Raw genomic sequence first — 20870 nt, forward strand, 5'->3', positions numbered from 1 at the left:
GAAAGGTGACACACATAGAGAAAATGTGAAGAAATTACAGGGACTTTACATAAAAACACACAGGCTAATATGTAAACGTATGCCACTCCTTATTGAAAGTAGACATGTAGTGTGATTAACATCACAGCTGGAGGGGTGGTTGTACAACAGGAAGTTAGGGGAAGTACAGCAATCTATAATAACCTCATTCAAGAATTCTTTCTGATGATTCATTTGCATAGCTGTCTTCAAAGCCTCTATGTAAGTATCAAGAATGCTCCTTGTACCATTGATTTAAGATTAAAATAGTATTGTTGTTATTGCTCTGGGTATTTCAATTGTATAGCCTACTATATGCTCCGTTCGTAACATCTCTAAATATCTCTTTACAATTGTATTGTACATTTTCATGTTTGAATGTGGCCTCAGATATATAGTAGGGTTACAGATGTGAACAGTGGTTGAAATTAACTAAGTACATTTACTTGATTACTCTACTTAAATACATTTTTGAAGTATTTTAGCCATATTTTCACAGTGCAGTATTGCTACATCACTTATGTCAAATAGTATTTATTCCAATACTGCATAAGTAAGTAACAATAATGTTTGTATACTTTTTTTATGTAGATTGGAATTTAACAGCTTGTTTCTGGAGTTGACTAATAGGATTTGACACACATAGAGGTTGTCATTCATTTTGTTACAAATTAAAAATGTAGTATAAGTGAGTACAATTGGCTGGATTTCACACACTTCGTTACAGTATTACATGTAATCATCCATTTATAAAATAGTTGCATTAGTGTGTTTGAAGTGATTGAATGTCCTGGTTTGCCAGGAGGACAGATAATGAAACAAAAAATAAGCCCGGGTAAAAATCGTGGTGATTCCGATGTATGTATTTTATGTAATCCATCTGAATATGCTGATTTTTGGCGTGATGTTCTAATATTATCGGAGGGATTTCCAGCAACATTCTTTATATTTTGTTGACTGTCTCATTTTCATTTCAACATACCCGGAAGCAGTCATGCGCTGTGGTGATCTGTGACGGTCTCGAGTCGGGACTTTCCATACCGACTGAATTGGGAAACGGTGAGTAGACTCAGTGATGCTACTGGAAATGACATGTTACCTTGCCGTCTTATTAATTGTCTCAACTCAGACAATTTAGTTTTCTTTCCGCCGTGCTGCTGCAAAGACTAATGAGTCGTGTTTGACAGTTAGTCGCGTTAACAGACGTTAGCGTTAGCATGCTAATGTCGGTTGGTCTTGTCAAACTGGTTTCTGTGGGGCGTTAATATGTTAATATACCTGGATATTACTTTTTTTTTGTATATCTGACTTGATTTACAAGTGCCTTGACTCCTGTCTTTGACTCCTATCTCCTATCCCCCTTCACGGGCGAAACTAGGACAGTAGGAGAGGAGGCAAAGAAAAGGTTCGACTATGTACAAAATGGATAATGGGACGTTGCTCTCCAGACACTTCCCGTTTGACTAGTTATTTTGTGGTTCAATTCAGCTTTAACTGTTATCTATGTCATTAAATAACCAGGATAGATTTTGATTGATTTATAATTGTTGCTTTGAACCATTTATTAGAACAAAGCAGTTCCTGGGTGATGTGTATCAACCATAGACTGTAGGTGAAATGACATTAACAAATATGGTTAAAACAGGGGTGGTATTGCTTGGGGATTATATCATGGTTAGAGATTATTCCAGATGTGTATTATACTTCTTTTAAAGCTCAGGAAAACATACGCCCATAGCTGCTTCAGCAACCCTCCTCAGTTATGGAGAGAGGAGATGAGGAGGCACAACATCCTGAAATGAGAAAGGCCCCTAGCATAATGTGACCCTGCCAAAAGAAAATACCAGTTATGATTATAATGTGAATGTGTAGCTAATTCACCACTTGGTCAACACTTTACTAACCTCAGTTTGCACAAAATTAACAGGAAATTGATTCTTTGAATTTCAGGTATAATTGAATATAAGTAAGACCTAATTGAACATTGCTTATTGTCACGATGAACCTGGCAAAGCCTTAACATATACAGACTTAAAGAGGTTCAAATCCTCCATGAAGAATTTCTACTTGAACCCAATTTAACATTTTCTGTCTGTTTTTTTTCTTAATTTCTACAGGTCCTGCTATCATTAACCGAAAGAGGAGGGTCCATTATCCACACCCAAGAAGGATAACCTTTTTTTAATTTGGTTTTTGGTATTCAAATATGGCGGATTAGACACCTACAAAAGAGATGTCCTAGAAGGGGGGAGGGGTTTGAGAGAGCATATGATCCCTTGGTCTGTGTGTGTGTGTTTGTGTGTTCACTTGAGATATTTATTTAATTTCTAATGTTGGTTAAAATAATCACATTCTACATGATTAAATTAAAAGGGTCATGCATGCCTGTGCTTAATATACAAGACAATCAAGTCTATACTGACCCAGGGTGAGAAAAACACTTTTTCTGAGAATGCATTTAATTTACTCTCTAAAAAAAGTCTATTGTTTTTTACTGCACAGGATGTGTTTTGTTGGACGTACATCCACTGGGGCTTTAACTGAAAGAGAAATGTAGACGTTTCTGCAGTTAAATGTTTTTTTTTTCTGAAGGGAAAGGTGAAATGGATCCAGGTGTAAAGTTCAGGCTTTATGTTGGACATAGGAGGTTAGAGGGAAACACATGACTTCATGTCCTTTGGAACCTCAGGCAGTGTTTGCCTATGACGTGAGGGTGGTGGTGGCTGAACTGGTAGTTTTGTTTCTTCACTTCATTTCAAACTTAACCACGCTTACTTTCACTTTCTATTGTACTGAAGTCTTTTGATTTGAGTTGCATCCCCTCCCCACATGCTCGGCCCATGATCTTCTACTTTCTGTTGCAGTGTGAGTGTGTGTCGCTGTAAGAAAGCAAGACCTTGGGTTCTCTCAAACCCCTTTCCCTTTTAAGGACATCTCTTTTACCTTTATATTTCTAAACTTAAATACAAAAAATGGAAACTCTTGTTCAACTAAAGAACAACCCCTTTTTGATGGGATTATGTCGCAACGGGCCTCCACCTGACCTGCAATATGATAACTCCTCAGGTACCACTCTCTTTAATTGTGTTGTCTTTTAGATTTAAGCTTTTTAACTTCTGATGTGCTTTAAAAAAATTGATGTGTCAGTATGATGTCCTTTTTATCCCACAGAGCTCTTCCGCATCTCTACCTTTGCCCGGTTCCCAGCTTCAGGAGTTACAGAGCGGAGTTTGGCGAGGGCCGGCTGGTTCTACACCGGCGTGGGCGACCGTGTGCAGTGTTTCAGGTGCAACGTGACGGCAGATGGCTGGCAGGCGGGAGACTGTCCGTCTGAGAAACACCGGCAGCTCTCTCCTTCCTGCTCCTTCATCCAGAGCCTCCCGTCCACAGCCAACCTGCTCTCCTCCTCGCACTCCGCCTTCTCCCCGCTCCGCATCGCTCCAGCTGTACCGGTAAGATCAATACAAGTTTCTTTAAAAATGACTAGACGAATATTTATTTTTGAAATGTTCTGGTATATGGATATTTTTCCTAAGACTTAGACTGTATTATAGGGCTGTGCAATTAATCGTATTTTAATCTCGATTACGATTTTGGCTTGCAACGATTACGAAAACAACGTAATCGAAATAAAACGATTATTAATTTTATTTATTTTTTAAATGTAATTGTTTTTTTATTTATTTTTTTATTGTTTTTTTAAAAAAAAAATTGTATTGTTTTTTTCAGTTAAATTATACTTAAAGTTCAGGGTAATCAACTGTTAAAAACATTATTTTTTCAATAAATGGATGTTTTCAAAGTAAATGGATAATCGTTTTCAATAATCGTGATATCAATTATTGACCAAAAATAACCGTGATTGTTATTTTTGCCATAATCGCACGGCCCTACTGTATTATTGTAATTTGTAGGATGACCTTATACAACCCATCTTTAATTTTATTTTTGTTATACCTGTTTTATTTGACGTTCTCAGTGTTATTATTGATTTGATCATTTTGTTTTTCATATTCTCATGTTTAAGTGTTAGGATTTGAGACCTTAAACATGTTGTGACCCCTTGTGAAATAAACTGTTCTTTAAATTAGAGTACTATTGGATGTAAAGGGGAATGTGAGAAAATAACTAATAAGTAAAAGAAAAAATGACTAGACACACATTTATAGAAATAGTTTTAAAATGTGTAAGTTTAAAAGGCTTTATTAGTTATATGACAAGTCTACTGCGTGGGTTTTGGCAATGACAATCTTAAGTGTCCTCCAACGATGCAACATACACTTAACATAAAACGAAAAAGACGTATAATAGAACTAATTGTGACCATAGCTAAATAATCAATATCAATCAATGTATTTTGTTCTTTGTATTTTGTGCATATGACAATAAAACCTTTGAATCTTTGAATATAATTGTTCATAGAGAAACAAATCTACTCCTTGGTATGAATTTGTTTGTCTTCTGTTGTTGCATTTCCTCGTAGAATTAACCTACCCGAGTACATTTTCATATTTAGTTTGCATCTTGTTGTTCCAGCTTTCTGGTCCAGGCCCAGCTGCTCCTAACCCGGTAGTAAACCAAGGTGAGGAGCCGGCGGGCTACCTGAACATGGCCTTCTCTGCTCCCCCCCCCTCCAGCCCGCTCAGCTCTCGGGGTGTTGAGGACATGTCCCACCAGAGACCGACGTGCCATAACCCCAGCATGCGCAGAGAGCAGAACCGCCTGGACTCCTTCCACCCGTGGACGCTCTCCATCATAACCCCCTCCGAGCTTGCCAAGGCGGGCTTCTACTTCCTGGGCCAGGGCGACCGAGTGGCCTGCTTCAGCTGCGGAGGACAGGTGTGTGTCCTCACGGAGGCACCGACCCCACTGCCTTATGGAAGAGTGTGTACATGTAGAAGGAAACGAGGTGTAACAAACCGTAGAATGTAACCCGCATATAGCTCTCACCCTGGCTTGATTTAGAGATGTTGCTCCGTCACATTCAAAAATACTGAAACTGAATATCTTATTTTCACTCTATATTTTGTGGTCTTTTGTGGCCCTGTTCTACTTCACATTTTACCTGTAGGATTTCATGATATGACATGAAAAGGTTCCTAGCATAGTATGCCATAAAATAGGAAGAAAGGTCATCATTTTGTATGCTAAGTAGTATGTAGCAACAATGTCATTTAAAAGTCCTCATCGTATATAAATCATAGTATAGTATCACTAATAATAATTGCCTGAAGAAATATGTTTACGGGTTCTAAAAGATAACGATAGTGGACAGAAGGCAATACTATTATCATGCAGGTTGTATGTGTTTCAGGGTTCATTTCTTTAACAGGAAACATGACAGAAGTTTTTTGTTTTGTATTTGCAGTTGAGTAACTGGGAGCCAGGCGACAGAGCCGTATCCGAGCACCAGAGGCATTATCCGAACTGTCGTTTTGTGCGAGGGGACAGAGCCGACAACGTGTCGCTGGCGTCCGGAGGAGTCTCCTCTCAGCTGCCTTCAGGGGCCCCGGGCCTCAACAATGTGTCCAACAACGCCATGCAGCTGAGCGACGAGAGGCTGCTCACGTTTGTCAACTGGCCGTCTCGTATCCCGGTCCGGCCCGACCAGCTGGCTAAAGCTGGGTTCTACTATGTAGGTACGGATAATGTCACAGAGACCAGCTGATCAGACTCCGCTGACGAGGAGCTGCTGGAAGGACACTGAATGTTGGCTAAAGCCGGTCCATATCTGCATTATCAGCTTTGAATGCTAGAGTCCGGCAGTGGCTCAGTCAGTAGGGGATTGGACTGTGAGCTGTAGGGTAGCCGGTTCAAGTCCCCGAACAGACCTAAATATGGAGTGTGGACTGCTACTTGGAGAGGTCCCAGTTCACCTCCTGCCCTGCCGTGGTGCCCTTGAGCAAGGCACCGGACATCCCCCTTCCCCCCTCACTCCCAATGCTCCCCGGGCGCTGTGCAATAGCTGCTCCTAGTACTAGACTCCTGGTACTAGGATGGGTTAAAAGCTGAGAACACATGTCACAGTGTGTGCTCTGCACGTGTGACCCTTAAAGAGGGTCTCATCCCTCCCAATTCAATAGTGATATGATAGTGTTGTGTTCACAGCTTGTTGCGCTCTCCCAACATTAATTATTGCAGGTTAAAGGAGACCGAAAAAAAAAGAAAAAGATCTCAGCTTTGATTATTTTCAAAACTAAATAACATATATTAATTCTGAAAATAATATATGTGCACCCTTCCTGGTATAAGGCACCATTTGTATTACGTTAAACGCATTTCTTTAGGACCACAACATAAAATATACCTCCCAGAAGTTACATTCTTAATGTACCTTTTAATTTATAGCAATAACCTGTTGTAGGTATTTCACTAAAACAGAAATGCTGTTGAAATGTAAATCTTCAAGCTGTCATTTAAACGAAACCGAGTTTACAGATAATGTCAATTCAAAGGTTGGAGGTTTTTTCCCTTTCCTTTCAGTAACAGTTTCCCCGTTTGGGGACAGCTGGTTTCTAACAACTCATTCGAATACTAAATATATCATTTTTTTCGGTAAACTACTTGGGTTTCAGGCAAAAGCAGAATTGAAAGATGGGGAAACAAACCTGCCTTGAACTGGTTTCAGTTGAAACAGTCCTTTATCAGAAAAAACATGTTTTCTTCTTTGAAATCCCCTTCAAATGACCCGTCGCACTGAAAGTCCTTTGTTTGCCCTAAAGGTCGTAATGATGACGTTAAGTGTTTCTGCTGCGACGGAGGCCTGCGCTGCTGGGAGTCCGGAGACGATCCTTGGGTGGAACACGCTAAATGGTTCCCTCGGTAAATGCTGTTTCAAATACAGTTTTATTGTTGTTTCATTTTGGTTCAAAATGTGTGTACCAGAGCCCTTTGTACTTATACGTTTGTATTCCTCTGGTTTATTCCAGGTGTGAATATTTGCTCCAAGAGAAGGGACAAGAGTTCGTTCACCAGATCCAGGCTCGATTCCCTCGGCTGTTTGAGCAGGTTGGTAGCGAGCGGCACACAAACGTTTTGCAGAGAACAAGTCTTTAAATAAATGTTTTTTTTCCCCCAAAAGCTTTTATCAAATGGAGACAGCCGCTCCAGAGAGTTTACGGATCCACCTGGTGAGTTTGGAAGGATTAGCTGACTAAATGGATTTTGGCACAATGTAAAGAGTCCTTGAAAGACAGGAAGTGCTTTCAACCAGCTTGACGTTTGTGCTCTCTGTGTCTCTCAGTAGTTCACCTCGGCCCAGGAGAGGAGCGCTCCGAGGATGCAGTGATGATGAACACGCCTGTGATTAAGTCCGCTCTAGAGATGGGCTTCGAGCGTAGTCTAGTGAAGCAAACCGTCCAGAGCAAGATCCTGACGAGCGGGGAGAACTACCGCACCGTCCAGGAGCTGGTCTCAGACCTGCTGAGTGCCGAGGACCAGAAGAGGGAGGAGGAGCGAGAGATGGTGGCCGAGGCAATGGCATCAGGTACAGCTGACGGAAAATACCTTCAAATATATTCTCCACTGACATGAACCAAAATGAAATCCAGCTATCTTCATGCATTCTGAATCATTTCATTTTGTTCTGTTACATTAGATGGCTTCACCTTTGTGAAGAGACACCAGGCAGCGTTGATCCAGCGGCTGAAGAGTGTGGAGCCAGTGCTGGAGCATTTAAGGGAGCAAACTGTGATCTGTAAGCGTCTACTTTTTCTTTCTTTTTGTCGGCCAGAGACGGCCTTTATTTGAGAAATAGAGTGAAAGGGGAAACAGAGGGGAGGTAATGTTCGAATCGGCTTACAAGGCAGCGGTCTCCGCATATGGGAGGCCCTCTTTTTTAATCATTGGATTCAATCTGCTTTAACAACTGTTGCCCCATCTTTTAAATGTTTTGGAACTTTGTAGAAAGGACAGTTGCTAGTTACTTAGGGACGCAGGATTTAGGTTTTAAGAGCTACATGTCTGATGATACCTGAAAATGACCAGTGTTGCAATAAAGGGAATACAGGGGGTCCGCGGGGTCTTAAAAAGTATTAAAAGTTGATAAATCAATTTAATGAAAATGAAGGCTATTAAAAAGTATTCAACGGCATTTTCCAAGGTATTAGATTTTGTAGCTTGTTTTCAATAAGTATATAAATTGTCCAAAGAGGTTGTATTCTACAGTCTGCCTGAATGTAATCATTGCGTAGGTGTGTAGTGTGATTCTGTGTAGTTTATTTATGGCATCCCGTTGGATGTGACGTCATCTGAACAGGACATCGCACGCTCACTGCTCGATAGCGCGCGAAGGTCCGTTTACGCCGGTTGCTAAACAACATCGTTATGGGGAAATGCAAGTCTGCGTCCAAATGGTTGGAAGATAAGGAGGAAGGACAATCAATACTGTATATAGTCAATGTGAGGTAAAGTGTGTCGCCAAGGTAACCGGTTAAAACTCCAAGTGGCGATGAGGTCTTAAAATGTAGGAAAGGGTCTTACATTAGGTAAGTAAGAGCGCTTTGTATAAATTATGTTTTTTTGTTACTACATTAGGAAAAAATGAATGGTAAATAAAGACAAAGCGCTTCATGAGTCGGACGGAGCTGCACAGTAGATTGTGTTCAACAAGCAGTCTATGAAATCAACAAGGATGGCTTTTTGTTCAAAATGTACACTGTTGTTCACCAGTTAATAACATTCAGAGCGTGACTGATAAGCAACTGTTGAGCAGAATTCAGACAGAGACTCGAATATGCAGCTTTAGCGTCTTCAGTTCTCTCCGCTGTGAGTAATACTTCCTGTTCCCCTGCAGCCACAGAGGAGTACGGCGGTCTGAAGGCTCAGACGTCGGCCCAGCAGCAAACCGCCCGGCTGATCGAGCTCATCCTCACTAAGGGAAACGCCGCAGCCGAGGTGTTCCGCAACTGGATCCAGAAAAACGACGTCCACCTGCTCAGAGATCTCATGGGTATGTCTTTATAACACCGAGGAGATCATGCAGTATGTGCTCGCCTCATACTAAACATTTCAATACAGTTGGTCATGAAACTAATACTGCCATGTTTAAAAAAAGGTCTAGTGGTTTATTCAACTCCAGAGCAAACATTGTTCTGTCTAAAAAGCCCAAGTATTAAGCATAAGATAGCTCTGAAGAAGTTCAAAGTTCTTGCTTTTTGTGTTGTTTTTTTGCTTCATTGTTTATAAACCAAAGTCTAAGCTAACTACATTTTAACTTTCACATTTTCAGCCGTATCTAACGAAGCTGCATCACCAAGCCAAGATATTTCAGGTATTAAGACGAGCATTAAAAACTCACTAACTTTTTTGTGTTTTTGATTTCTAATTGTTTATCTTTGAAGCACTTTGTAACTTCTACTTTGATAAGTTTATCTTTGCTTAATATCGGCCCCATGATGTGAAATTTCAATGTTAGATGAACAGCCTATTGTATCTGATGTGAGATATTATCTAAATATACCTCCAAGTAAATGAGTCTTCTGTTAACGTTTGATAATGAATAAAATGTTCTATTTAATTCACTTTTATCATCGTCAAACATGTAGATCATCGTGTTGGATTTGCAGGTTGGAAATGTCTCTCTTTTGTTTTGCAGACCTCCCCATGGAGGAGCAGCTGCGGCGCCTGCAGGAGGAGCGGACCTGCAAGGTGTGTATGGATAAAGAAGTCAACATCGTGTTCATCCCCTGTGGACACCTGGTGGTGTGCAAAGAGTGTGCGCCGTCGCTGAGGAAGTGTCCAATCTGCAGAGGCCTGGTGAAAGGAACGGTCCGAACCTTCCTCTCATAACCGGGGAGTCGTTCAGTCTCACAACACTGTTAGCAATATGATAGAAATGTTTATACAGTTGAGGATATAATCCAATATTACAGTTGTTATAATCAGTAGAAAGCTCTGGGTGAAGTACATTATTGATGGGAATTATATACATTTTATCTGTAAAAACTTCTGACAAACTTTAATTACTAATTGTTAAATGACCTAAGATTGTATTAAACTTAATTTATTTGAGATTGTATAACCACAGCAGTGCATTTCATGTAACAGTTTTGAATGTGTTCTTAATGGGCTGACTAATCATATGATCAGCACTCACTAATCATGGGGTTAAGTTCACTTATAAAAAAATACATATTCAAAATGTGACTTTAAGGAATTGATGTATAAACCACATCTCCAGTATTCTAAACAAAGTAAAACTAATCATGTTCTAAGGGTCCTCAATGACACCTGGTGATGCTAGTCTTTTTGAGCAACCTGGTACAACATGTGATACTCCATATCTACAACTAAGCAGGCAGTTATACCAGGTGCTTGGTAAAACAGATTATGCAAAATCCACTTTTTCATGTCTCTTCAACATCAACACGTGTCCCCTCTGTGTAAAGAGATTCTGAAGGTTTCAGGAAAAAAGATTTGCTCTTTGTCCTGATCCATTTATATAAAAACCTGTCTGAAAATGAGCTGATCAGATTTTGGCTTGAGTAACCATTAGCCAACCAAGGTAACCCCCCCCCCACCTTATCACCTGAATCTCCTCCTAGAGTAGTGGTTCCCAACCTGGGGGGCGGCACCAGGCCTCAGATGATTTGAGGCCAAATATCATATTTAGACTTTTATATATATATTGTAACTCAATACATGATTGTCTCTTCATTACAATATAAAAATTAATTGATTAATAAATTTGAATAAAAATGTATATTTTTCTCTTTGATAGAAATATTTCTTCTGCCCGTAAAGTGTCCAAACCGGGCTTTGCTAGATAAGCGCATTTTTAAAACAGTCATTGTCCATGCCGGTTTCAGTTGGATTTGTCCGTTGCTCCGATCAGATCGGTCTCCTCCATTTAGATTTACGACTTTTGAATCCGCAAAATCCGGCTTACTTTGAGCATGTGTTTTAAACAGTTTAATCCCTTTGTGAATTGTTTCCATTTACGCGCCGTCCTTTAATTTCTTCATACAGCGGGAATCCAAATGAATTAGAGTCCAATAACCATCAAAGTCACTCCAATAGTGCTCCTTAATTACGCTTTCATCCTCCTTTAACAAAATACTTCACATTCATCCAGTTTGTGACAGTAGTTGTAGCATTTTGAGACTTTTAAACTTTAATTACCGAAAATGTTTTGGTAAGCATCTAAGTCAGTGGAGGACGCACCTAAGCATTTCCATTGTGTAACAATTTGAAGACAACTCAAAACATACAAGGACACTGAATCAGTTGTAGTTTATACAAATATTTATTCCTCCACAAGTCTTTCCAGCCACAGTTTAGATGATGCCAATCTGTAGAGAAGAAAGAGACATTCATTAAACAATGTCCACCCACAGAGTAAATACATCAGAACCTGCACTCTCGCATCAGTGGTTCCTTTGAGTGCATCATTTTTATTCAGACGCAATAAAATTTACATCACTTGCACAGGTTTGACAACTTATACATGCAGATGCTCCCATTAGGCTGAACATCCCATGTTACCCTGTTGAATGGCTGAAAGCTCACCTTGTTTGCAACATCCAACGCATCGTAATCTGGTGCGAGACGAACGTACGCCTTCTTCTCACCATCAGGCCTGTTGACATGAAAAAAACAGATATGTTAGAAGAAAAATCTCATGAAGGCGAGTGTATCATGTTTATATTTACAGAGGGACAAGTTGTTGAAGACCCATGTAGACTTTGCAAGTTAAGGGCCCATATGTCGTACATCAAGTCCAATAAAAACACAAGACTGTTCTTGCTTGAATTATAAACTGTATATATATATATATATATATATAATGAAATTAGTGCACATTAGGGCCATCATTCCAGTTATCTAGATACAGTGTTCAGCCTGAGTAAGATTTCTTACCTGATGAGTGTGTTGACTTTGGCGACATCGATGTCATACAGCTTCTTGACTGCGTGTTTGATCTGGTGTTTGTTTGCCTTGACATCCACAATGAACACAAGTGTGTTGTTGTCCTCAATTTTCTTCATGGCGGACTCTGTTGTCAAGGGGAACTTGATGATGGCATAGTGATCCAGCCTGCAGGAGGAACATATTCATACATTTTATATCACGGTATAAACATGCCTTTGCTTGTCAACTTGTAAATGAATATTTAAGTGCATCAGTGGTATATACACGTTTGAATCACGCATTGACCATCATTTAGCACCAGGTATAAACCCTGCACTTCTCAACAGTCGCTGTACTCACTTGTTCCTGCGAGGAGCACTCTTGCGGGGATACTTGGGCTGCCTGCGCAGACGAAGGGTTTTGGGGCGACGGAAGGTGGGAGAAGTCCTGATCTTCTTCTTCCTCTGGCTGTGTACACCCTTAAGCACAGCCTTTTTGGCCTTCAGGGCCTTTGACTTGGCCTCAGTCTTGACCGGGACAGCTTAAATGGAGAGATAACATTTATTAGACTTTTGTTGATGTTCCTCCAGATGGTAATAAACGGCAAGGCGTTTTGGAAAAGTTTCCAAAAACATGAAATCCCTCTAAATTTCACATGTTGTACATAAAAGCCAAACCCACCAAAATGAGTACTTAAGTTTAAAGCGTGACCCATTTACAATTTTCTTCAAGTGGCTTTAGTTAAAGCTACGTTCAAATTAAATTCCCTTGTGAATGCAGCTACAAACGATAACAATGCAGATCTCTACAAAATATCACTTGGCAGGAGAACGATACAACGTTACTCTTTAGAATTGAAAGCCATTTAGAGCACGAAAACGCCAAAACTCCTCCGGATTTCCCCCCCGATAAAGAACCACTATATCACTCAAATTAACAAATTGGTCATGGTTTTTGGCACATTTCATGTTCCTCAATATTACATACAATAGTAACTTAAATTGCTATCACGTGTAGCTAGTCAAACGTTTCAAACACCGCTGAGGTGGAGCTAGTGCTAACATCACGAAAACGGCTAATCCACCAACACATTATACCCAATAGGGTGATTATTATCAAGACTCATTAACGTTTACTTGTTAATACGTGTCTGTTTAAGACTGTAGGACACAATCAAGACAGAATAACAGCTGTAAACGGTCAACGTTTTTGATAAGTAGCGTCAACCCTCTCATGCTAACATTAGCTTAGCATCACGTTTTAGTATACATGCCGGTGAGGCAGTCTGCGTTTTATAACATATTTAAACACTTGACAGCAATAACCTGAGGTAAATTAAACCTCTTTCAATTCAACTTTTAATTGTGGGTATATCTAATGAAACGTTTACGCTATAAAAAGGTATTAACTACGCGTATTATTCATAAAAAATCATAAGATTGACGAACCTTCCTTCTTCACCTTCGGTGCCATGTTGAGAAAGGAAGGCTGATTGGGGTTTCCTGCAGTATATGGCATGGGCGAGATTTCACTGCGGATGTATCGCGATATTTAGATGACTTGTTTTGCGTGGTGTGTAAACCATTGGGTTAAGATGATCCATTTTCCTTTGCTTTGCTTAAAAATAGGTTACAAATAGCTTTGAATACGTGTTTCAGGAGCTGATTGAATCTAACACGACATATGGTGATGTGGGACATGGTTTGCTTGATTGTTTCCGCCAAGCTGAAGCAAATATTGTCACCAGTTAGCTCTCTTCACTCAAGTTATTTTGTACCTTTTAAAAGATTGAACAAGTGCAGCAAATAATGATTATTTGAATTGTTGATTATTTCTTTAGTTGTATGATCTATACATTTGAGGAAATTGGTAAAACATGTCAATCAGTGTTTGCCAAAATCCCAATATGTCAAATGTCTTGATGACTAAAACATTGTTTAAATATGCTTACTGCACATATTTTATATTCTATCATTTATTTCATTCTATTTCGATGTAAATTGCTGCATTATTTTATTGCTATCTTACTATATTTGTATTACAGTGTTCTTAATATAGTTCGCTGTGTACTTTTTACATTTTTGTTTTTTATTTTTATGCACGACACCTAGTCAAATTCCTCGTACATGTGAACCTACCTGGCAATAAACCCATTACTGATTCTGACTCAGAGAAGTAAAAAAGAAAATACTAACATTAAAGAAACTGGAATCAGAATTAGTGTGGGAACTGATTCATTGATTATTAACATATGGGGCATTAATCCATCATTAGCTTATAATAACTATGATTATAGTGTTGTACTATAATAAAGGGCATTAAATGCAAGTTTTAAAATTGAGTCCTACGACTAGCATCCTAAAACATTTGCACTGAATGAGTTAAAACTTTAGCAATGAGAAATAAGCAAAAAACATTTGACTAATTGTATAATTTCAGGCATTTTCTTAATACCTACAACACATATATGCTGGGTATGAAAAAGCTGTCCGTATAACACAACCACAACACACGAAAACACGTTCATATTTATATAAACTTTTATTTGATACTCTCATAATACAAAGCATAAGTATGAAATGCAGCAGTACATCAGACGGCAAGAAGTATTATTAGAAAAATAATCCACATCCATCTTCATTTCAGTCTGCTAGTTCCACGATCCTCTAATCCTCCTGAGGCTTATTCTTCTTCCCCTTTTTCCTGGTGGACAGAGTTGAAAGAAGAAAATTCGGTCATATTTTTGTGACAAACAATCAGATAAAAAGTGAAATGTTAAGGCATAAAACAGATCCAGGATATTGTAGGTGTATTAACATTGGCTTGGTTTAGGGTATAATCATATATGAATTTTGTAAATGTAATATACAAGATAGTCCCCTCACATACTTACTTTTTTAACCTGGCTCCAGATGAGTTGGATCCCTCCTTCTGAGACGCCTCCTTGTGCTTCTCACTTCCCCCTTTTTTCTGTGTCTTCATTCTTTTCATCAGCTCCTTTCCTTTGGCCTTCTTTTCTCCTTTGGCCTTCTTTTCTCCTTTGGCCTTCTTTTCTCCTTTTGGCTTTTTCGCTGCGGTTTGAGGCACATTTTCGCTCTCCTGCTCTCCAACTGCCGCCTGCTTCTCTCCTTTCTGTCCGTTATTTGGCGCTTGGCCTTTCTTCTTAATTAAGTATCGAGGAGTTGTGCAAATGGTGCTTCTCTTGGGAGGTCTCTGCTCAAGTCTCCGCTTCACTTTGCTAAACAGACAAATGCACACGGACCATTACAATCATATTACCAAAACGTTCAGTTAAGCAAAACATAGCAGAACTGTCTTTAAATGCGTTATCAGTATTCATCTTTTTTACCTGTGAATCTTCTTGAAACCAATCATGTAGTCAGGTACAGGACAGCCAGCTTGTTTAATCACATTAGCAATGCTGTAAAAAGGGGGGCAAAGAGAAACATATTCATAATTATTTTTTAATTGACTTCTTTGCTTTTAGCTACAAATATTGAGAGATGGCTAAATACATTTCTTAGGGTCACACACTAAAACCAGCTGTATGTGTTTTACTGCGGTAAATCGGTTCCACGTACCTGCGCAGCAGTGGTTTGTCATTTTCTGTGAAGAAGGTGATGGCCTTCCCCAGATGTCCAGCTCGACCAGTTCGACCTGAGGAGCAGCAAACATAATAACACGGTTAGCAAAAATCAAGCATTCATTCATAGCAGTGGTATAACAACATCATAACAAATAAAACACGGCTATAAAGTATTCCTTTGTACAATTAAGTATGACTCAAAGTTTAAGCGTAAAAACATTAGACAACTGACTAACTGACAGTAGTGTTGCCATGATTGCTTAGCACCAGGAATACAAATAAATAAAGAAGACCAAATAACATTATAGCTGAAAATAACAACGTTATTTATATTCATTGACTTTTGGTTGTCATTAAAACATAATCATACGTAACATAATAGCATATGCCCAACACAAAATGCCAGAATCCGCCAAACTACATTAAAACATTAAAATAAATAAGAAACACGTTTTGGAATTTTGTGAAGCTGACACCATCCCATGTTGGTCTTTTTACAAAATAAATGATTAATCACCATCAAAATAGTCACTGTTTAATGTTTTATATACAAAGTTATCAGTATATGGTTTGAATCCAATACTAGATGATATTACTGTGAATTATTTATAATACATAAAAACTAACCAATCCTGTGGATGTACTCCACAGAGCTGGTGGGGAAGTCGTAGTTCAGCACGAGGTTGACTCCTTTGAAATCGATTCCTCTGGCGAGCAGAGCCGTGCAGATCAACACCCAAATCTTACCGGACCGGAAACTGCTCACGACGTTGTCCCTCTGAAACAGGAAGGCCACAGAGAGGGTAAATACAGTGGCACTTTATTGACCCATGACACAGTGTATTGAGTGTCTGAGTGTACCTGCTGCTGTGTGCGGTCTGCGTGGATCACGTCCACGTTGATACCTTCATACACCAACTCATGGAAAAGCTCCCGTGCTCGATCGATAGACTGCACGAACACCAGCATGGGGGGCAGGAAACCCTAAAATGGCAAGGAGGACATTTAAACTTCAGTTGTAGAGAAAAAAGCTTTAATTAAACCCACTAGTAAATAAAACCCACTAGATTATTTTCAATGTTTAAAAGTACCCTCTCTGGAGTGTTTGTACCTTGGTGATGATGTTCCTCATGGCCACCAGTTTTCCGTTCTCTGTCCCAACAAACAGCAGCTTCTGTTCCACCGACTCCACCGCCGTATTTCTGGAACAATTGATTATCTAAAATGTGAGATTTTTTAAATATAAAACGTTTAAAGTAAAATAAAGTTCTACTTGTGGATTCTTACCTGTGTCCAATGTTGACAGACACCAGGTTGTCGAGGTTCAGACGGCACCACTGCTCTACATCCGGCGTGCAGGTGGCACTGAAGAAAGCCCGGCGCACCTTGGAACCAGAACAGGCCAGAAATACTGCGGCCAGCTGCTCCCTGAAGCCCGTCTTACCGCCCTCAAACAGCTTATCGGACTCATCCACGATCAGCCACTCCACACTGAACATACACAAAAGACAACAATCAACCAGGATGTTTTGTGGTATTAAAAGTTAATGTATTTGTTAGTTAGCAGTGGAGATGAAGACAAGAAACAAGATGACAATTTAAAACAGATCTTCTTACAAACTGAGAGTTCATTAACATGAGAGTTTATACATGGAGACAACTGGAGCTGCATCCCTGGCCTTGTTGATTCTTTTACCTCCTTAACTGCAGCAACATGAACTGTTTTTGTAATGGTAATTGTAATACAAATATATATACTTGGTCGTTTTCATTGGACATTTTATTTTTGGGTGGTGAGTGGTGACACATATATCACTGCAAACGAGTTCACACTATTGCACTGATCGACAGGTGGCAGCCTTTTTGTTTATCTGTGGGCCGAAGACCACAAGCTAGTAAACATGGATGTTAACAATAGATACGATAAAGTAGTTGATCTCCAAGCAGGGTTCATACACTTTTTCACCAATGACTTTTCCATGACCTTTACCTCATTTTCCATGACCAAAAAAATGACTCTTTCTTTCATGTGGCTAGCAAGCGCTGCCTCGCCCATATTCGAAATATCGAATATTTGACAACACAGTTTGCATTTAGCACGTCTTGGGTCAATGTCTTTTGATAACCACAATTGGTACTTAAAGCTACTGTAGACTAGAGGGCGTGATTGTAAACATCTCTCACCAGCTAAATACTGCGACAGTTGCCATTTTACGTTTCATTACTATACGATACAGTATTTATTATCATTATAGTATTAGTATTTCGGCGATTAGATAAAATATAAATTATTTGATGCAAATTTCCATGACTTTTTCAAACATTTGGGGAAAATATTGTTTTCCATAAATTTTCCAGGGCCTGGAATTTTCATTTTGAATTTACATGACTTTTAATGACCGTACGAACCCTGTCTAAGTAATCAAATGCAATCTACAGGTGTGTTAGATCTCAAGGATTCAATGAGCATTAGTGAGAACACAATTTATGCTCATTTAAAAAGACATCTTCGTGGGGCACCTTCATGAGAAAAAAACCTCTCCAGAGAGCAACACATGTTCTTACCTGCTGAGGTCGAGGGCCGGAGGATCCTGATTGAGAAGGAAGACCAGTCTGTTTGGAGTACTGACAAGTATATCTGCACAGAAATGTAGGTGATAAACAGTGAGGGGAGGCGATTCACATTTTGATTTGTCTGTGGAAACATTTTCCATTTCTTACCGTATTTTTTGTTTGACTGTGGTCCATATTTCTTGGCTGCCAGAGAGGCTTTGTCTATTATGTGAACTCTGAATCCTACTCCCTCTGACAGGCGGAGCAGCTCTCTGTAGGTCTGAACACAAGACAACAAAACGGATTGAAAATGCATGCAAATATATCTGTGACAAGTCAACAACAATCAAAATAATGAGCAGCTGAAACACCCACTGTAGTCACTAGGGATTCAAACCTGGAAGCTAAAACATATGCTGTATATTATTAGAGAATTTAAACAAATTAACAAAATAAACACAGCAAGGAAAAGCATCCTGTCACCAGATTAATAACAGAAACCGCGCTTTATTGTTAGGTATGTGCTAATGGGGGTACTGCTAACGTTTAGTGATGGTCATTAAATAGGAAAAACTGTGCAAGAACAATGATTTTGATGGATACTATAAAATACAAACTAAAGATAAAAGTACAAATGCCAAAAACTCGACTGCTTTGCTATGTAGGAGGACACTGGACTCGGGCATAAAGCAAACAGACCAGTGTGTGTGTGTGTACCTGGTTGGCCAGTTCTCTGGTGGGGGAGATGACCACAGCTCTGAAGCCCAGGTTGGTGGGCTGCTGCAGGTGGGCGAGCAGCGGGAGACAGAAGGCCAAAGTCTTTCCTGATCCTGTGGGAGCGCAAGCCAGGAGCTCTCGACTCTGACAGAGAAACCAGACGCACATTAGTCCTCACGTATTATTTAACTACCACTGATCCTGTGTGTGTGTGTGTGTGTGTGTGTGTGTGTGTGTGTGTGTGTGTGTGTGTGTGTGTGTGTGTGTGTGTGTGTGTGTGTGTGTGTGTGTACTCACATGCATCATGAGCGGTATTGCCTGCATCTGTATGGGCGTCGGGGAGCTCAGCCCGGCTTCCTTGAGGTTCTGAATCACCCGCGGGCTGAGACGATATTCTGACTGCAGCTCCTCAAACGTGCACACAGGGTCCGGTACGTCACAGCCGTGCACATTTATACGATGTTGAGAGCGAATGAGATTCACCTAAAACAAATAAAGGCAAAATCAATTTACCCAATATAGAGAATAAAACAATATGTTTTAAATCGAATCATAATCTCTTTTTCAATTTCTTGTGCTGCGAGTTTTGCTCACCTTTTCCTGATGAAGATGCTTCAGCCTCTTCAGCGAGGATTTCTCCTTCCCATCAGTCGACAGGTTTTGGACTTTTCTGTCCAATGAGGAGGTCCAAGTGATGCCGCTCCCCTCTGTGTCTTTGGCTACAGTCAGGAAGACAGGGAACAACAGTGAGTCTCTGACATCAAGCTCATTTGAAATGTCCTCACATACCACTGCTGTGATGGGAAATCTTAATTAATAAACACATTGAAAACAGCCAAGTTGGATCTGGCGACATGGATAAAATCACAGTATACGTCACTTTGTAATACTAGCAGAAAGAAACTACTATCACAAAGTATTATATTAAATATGTTGGATTTAGTTAATGTGGCAGTATTTTTCTAACTAAACAATATTATTGTTACATAGTATAGTAACGGTAATTACCGATACAATTCTGCATTTTCTCTGTTCTACATTACCAACTTTCTGTCACTCTCAATTATACACCAATGACATTTCATGTACAAAACTACAGTCAGCAGCTTATTCCTAATCTGTTCAGGAGCAACAAACAAACAAACATTTACCTGCCACCTGGTCTTTTTTCATCTTTTTCTTTTTGGTCCTCACGTCTTTCGCTTGATCCCTTTTTTTTCTTTTACCTCCTGCTTCAGAATCTCCACTTTCACTTCCCACCTCACACTCTTCTCCATCATCCTTTTCATCCTCAGTCACCTTTACAGCTCTGCTCTTGGATCCATTGGTTTGTGCTGTGCCAAAGTAATCGATAGCAGAGAGAGTATCTACGGACGCTTCCCCTCCGTGAGATTTGGCACCCTTTTAAAAGAGACACGAGTACAGTCATTGTTAATAGATAATACACTTGTGTGACACATTGTCGCACTACTCATATTGAAGATTAAAGCACCCAAACTGCTTAGAGTTAGAATATCATCAAGAAATATCCGCAAAATACAAACACTGTAGCAAACGTTCACGATGGGTTGGCCAACATACAAAAAACCGCGGCTCGTGTTATTATCATTCAACATTTTTCGTCTATTATAACATTAGCTTAACATGTCCAGTTTACCTTAAACCTTATAGCGTCCTGACCAAACCTCTTCAGGTCAAATTTAGCTCCAGCTCCGAGTTTTCGAAACAACTCGAAGGCGTCCATTTTTGCAGCAGCGTGCGGCTCTGTCCTCATCCAGACATCACTAGTCAACATCCGGGTGATCGACCAGCAACTGAACGCTAGAGCCCTCTGCAGGCTGCGTTCAAGAGTGTAAATGTTTGTGTCAAAATATGTTTTTTCTTTTATTTACGTGAACTTTGACAATTAGATGTACTTCGCCTTTCCCCTCCTTTTTATGGAGAGTTTAATATTGTTCTCTTGACATTTTGTCAGCAATATTTCGTTTCTATTCAGTTTACATATTTTCCACAACCTTTCTGACAAGTTAAAATCACATTTCTCCATATTTCCTTCAAAGAAAGGTATTTGTCTGCCTGTCATGTCTGTGTTTTATCTGTTGTAACTTCATACATGCTGCCCCTCTTGGCCAGGTCACTCTTGGAA

At 39.7% G+C, this 20870-nt stretch overlaps 3 protein-coding genes and 1 non-coding gene across 5 annotated transcripts; 1 reads left to right on the top strand and 3 right to left on the bottom strand.

Moving 5' to 3' along the window:
• Window positions 1-67: 67 nt before the first annotated feature.
• Window positions 68-10039, top strand: birc2 (baculoviral IAP repeat containing 2). Of its 2 annotated transcripts, none has more exons than XM_034200710.1 (14): window positions 68-240; window positions 1011-1077; window positions 2136-3084; window positions 3190-3470; window positions 4555-4902; window positions 5387-5657; window positions 6741-6840; window positions 6948-7026; window positions 7100-7148; window positions 7262-7504; window positions 7616-7714; window positions 8813-8968; window positions 9248-9289; window positions 9614-10039. In XM_034200710.1, exons 3-14 carry the CDS (start codon window positions 2991-2993, stop codon window positions 9805-9807), a joined length of 1956 nt encoding a protein of 651 aa, XP_034056601.1. In that variant the 5' UTR covers window positions 68-240; window positions 1011-1077; window positions 2136-2990; the 3' UTR covers window positions 9808-10039. The 2 variants fall into 2 exon arrangements, with proteins under 2 accessions (XP_034056601.1, XP_034056605.1); XM_034200714.1 differs by having other exon boundaries at window positions 71-240; window positions 4555-4857.
• Window positions 10040-11244: 1205 nt separating this feature from the next.
• Window positions 11245-13444, bottom strand: rpl23a (ribosomal protein L23a). Its single transcript, XM_034200724.1, has 5 exons — window positions 13317-13444; window positions 12229-12409; window positions 11878-12054; window positions 11527-11596; window positions 11245-11309 (listed from the first exon to the last, which is right to left on the bottom strand). The coding sequence occupies exons 1-5, from the start codon at window positions 13384-13386 to the stop codon at window positions 11295-11297; spliced, it is 513 nt and encodes a 170-aa protein (XP_034056615.1). The 5' UTR covers window positions 13387-13444; the 3' UTR covers window positions 11245-11294.
• Window positions 11380-11446, bottom strand: LOC117536988. Its single transcript, XR_004567650.1, has one exon. It is a non-coding gene; the product is annotated as a small nucleolar RNA SNORD42 (small nucleolar RNA).
• Window positions 13445-14390: 946 nt separating the features above from the next.
• On the bottom strand, window positions 14391-20518 carry ddx52 (DEAD (Asp-Glu-Ala-Asp) box polypeptide 52). Its single transcript, XM_034199373.1, has 15 exons — window positions 20382-20518; window positions 19876-20125; window positions 19319-19443; window positions 19022-19207; window positions 18725-18868; window positions 18176-18287; window positions 18020-18092; window positions 16742-16945; window positions 16566-16656; window positions 16316-16438; window positions 16082-16232; window positions 15450-15525; window positions 15218-15289; window positions 14762-15106; window positions 14391-14571 (listed from the first exon to the last, which is right to left on the bottom strand). Exons 1-15 carry the CDS (start codon window positions 20496-20498, stop codon window positions 14535-14537), a joined length of 2106 nt encoding a protein of 701 aa, XP_034055264.1. The 5' UTR covers window positions 20499-20518; the 3' UTR covers window positions 14391-14534.
• Between the last annotated feature and the right edge of the window lie 352 nt (window positions 20519-20870).

Source organism: Gymnodraco acuticeps, unplaced genomic scaffold (genome assembly GCF_902827175.1).
Source record: "Gymnodraco acuticeps unplaced genomic scaffold, fGymAcu1.1, whole genome shotgun sequence".
NCBI classification, from domain to species: Eukaryota; Metazoa; Chordata; class Actinopteri; order Perciformes; family Bathydraconidae; genus Gymnodraco; species Gymnodraco acuticeps.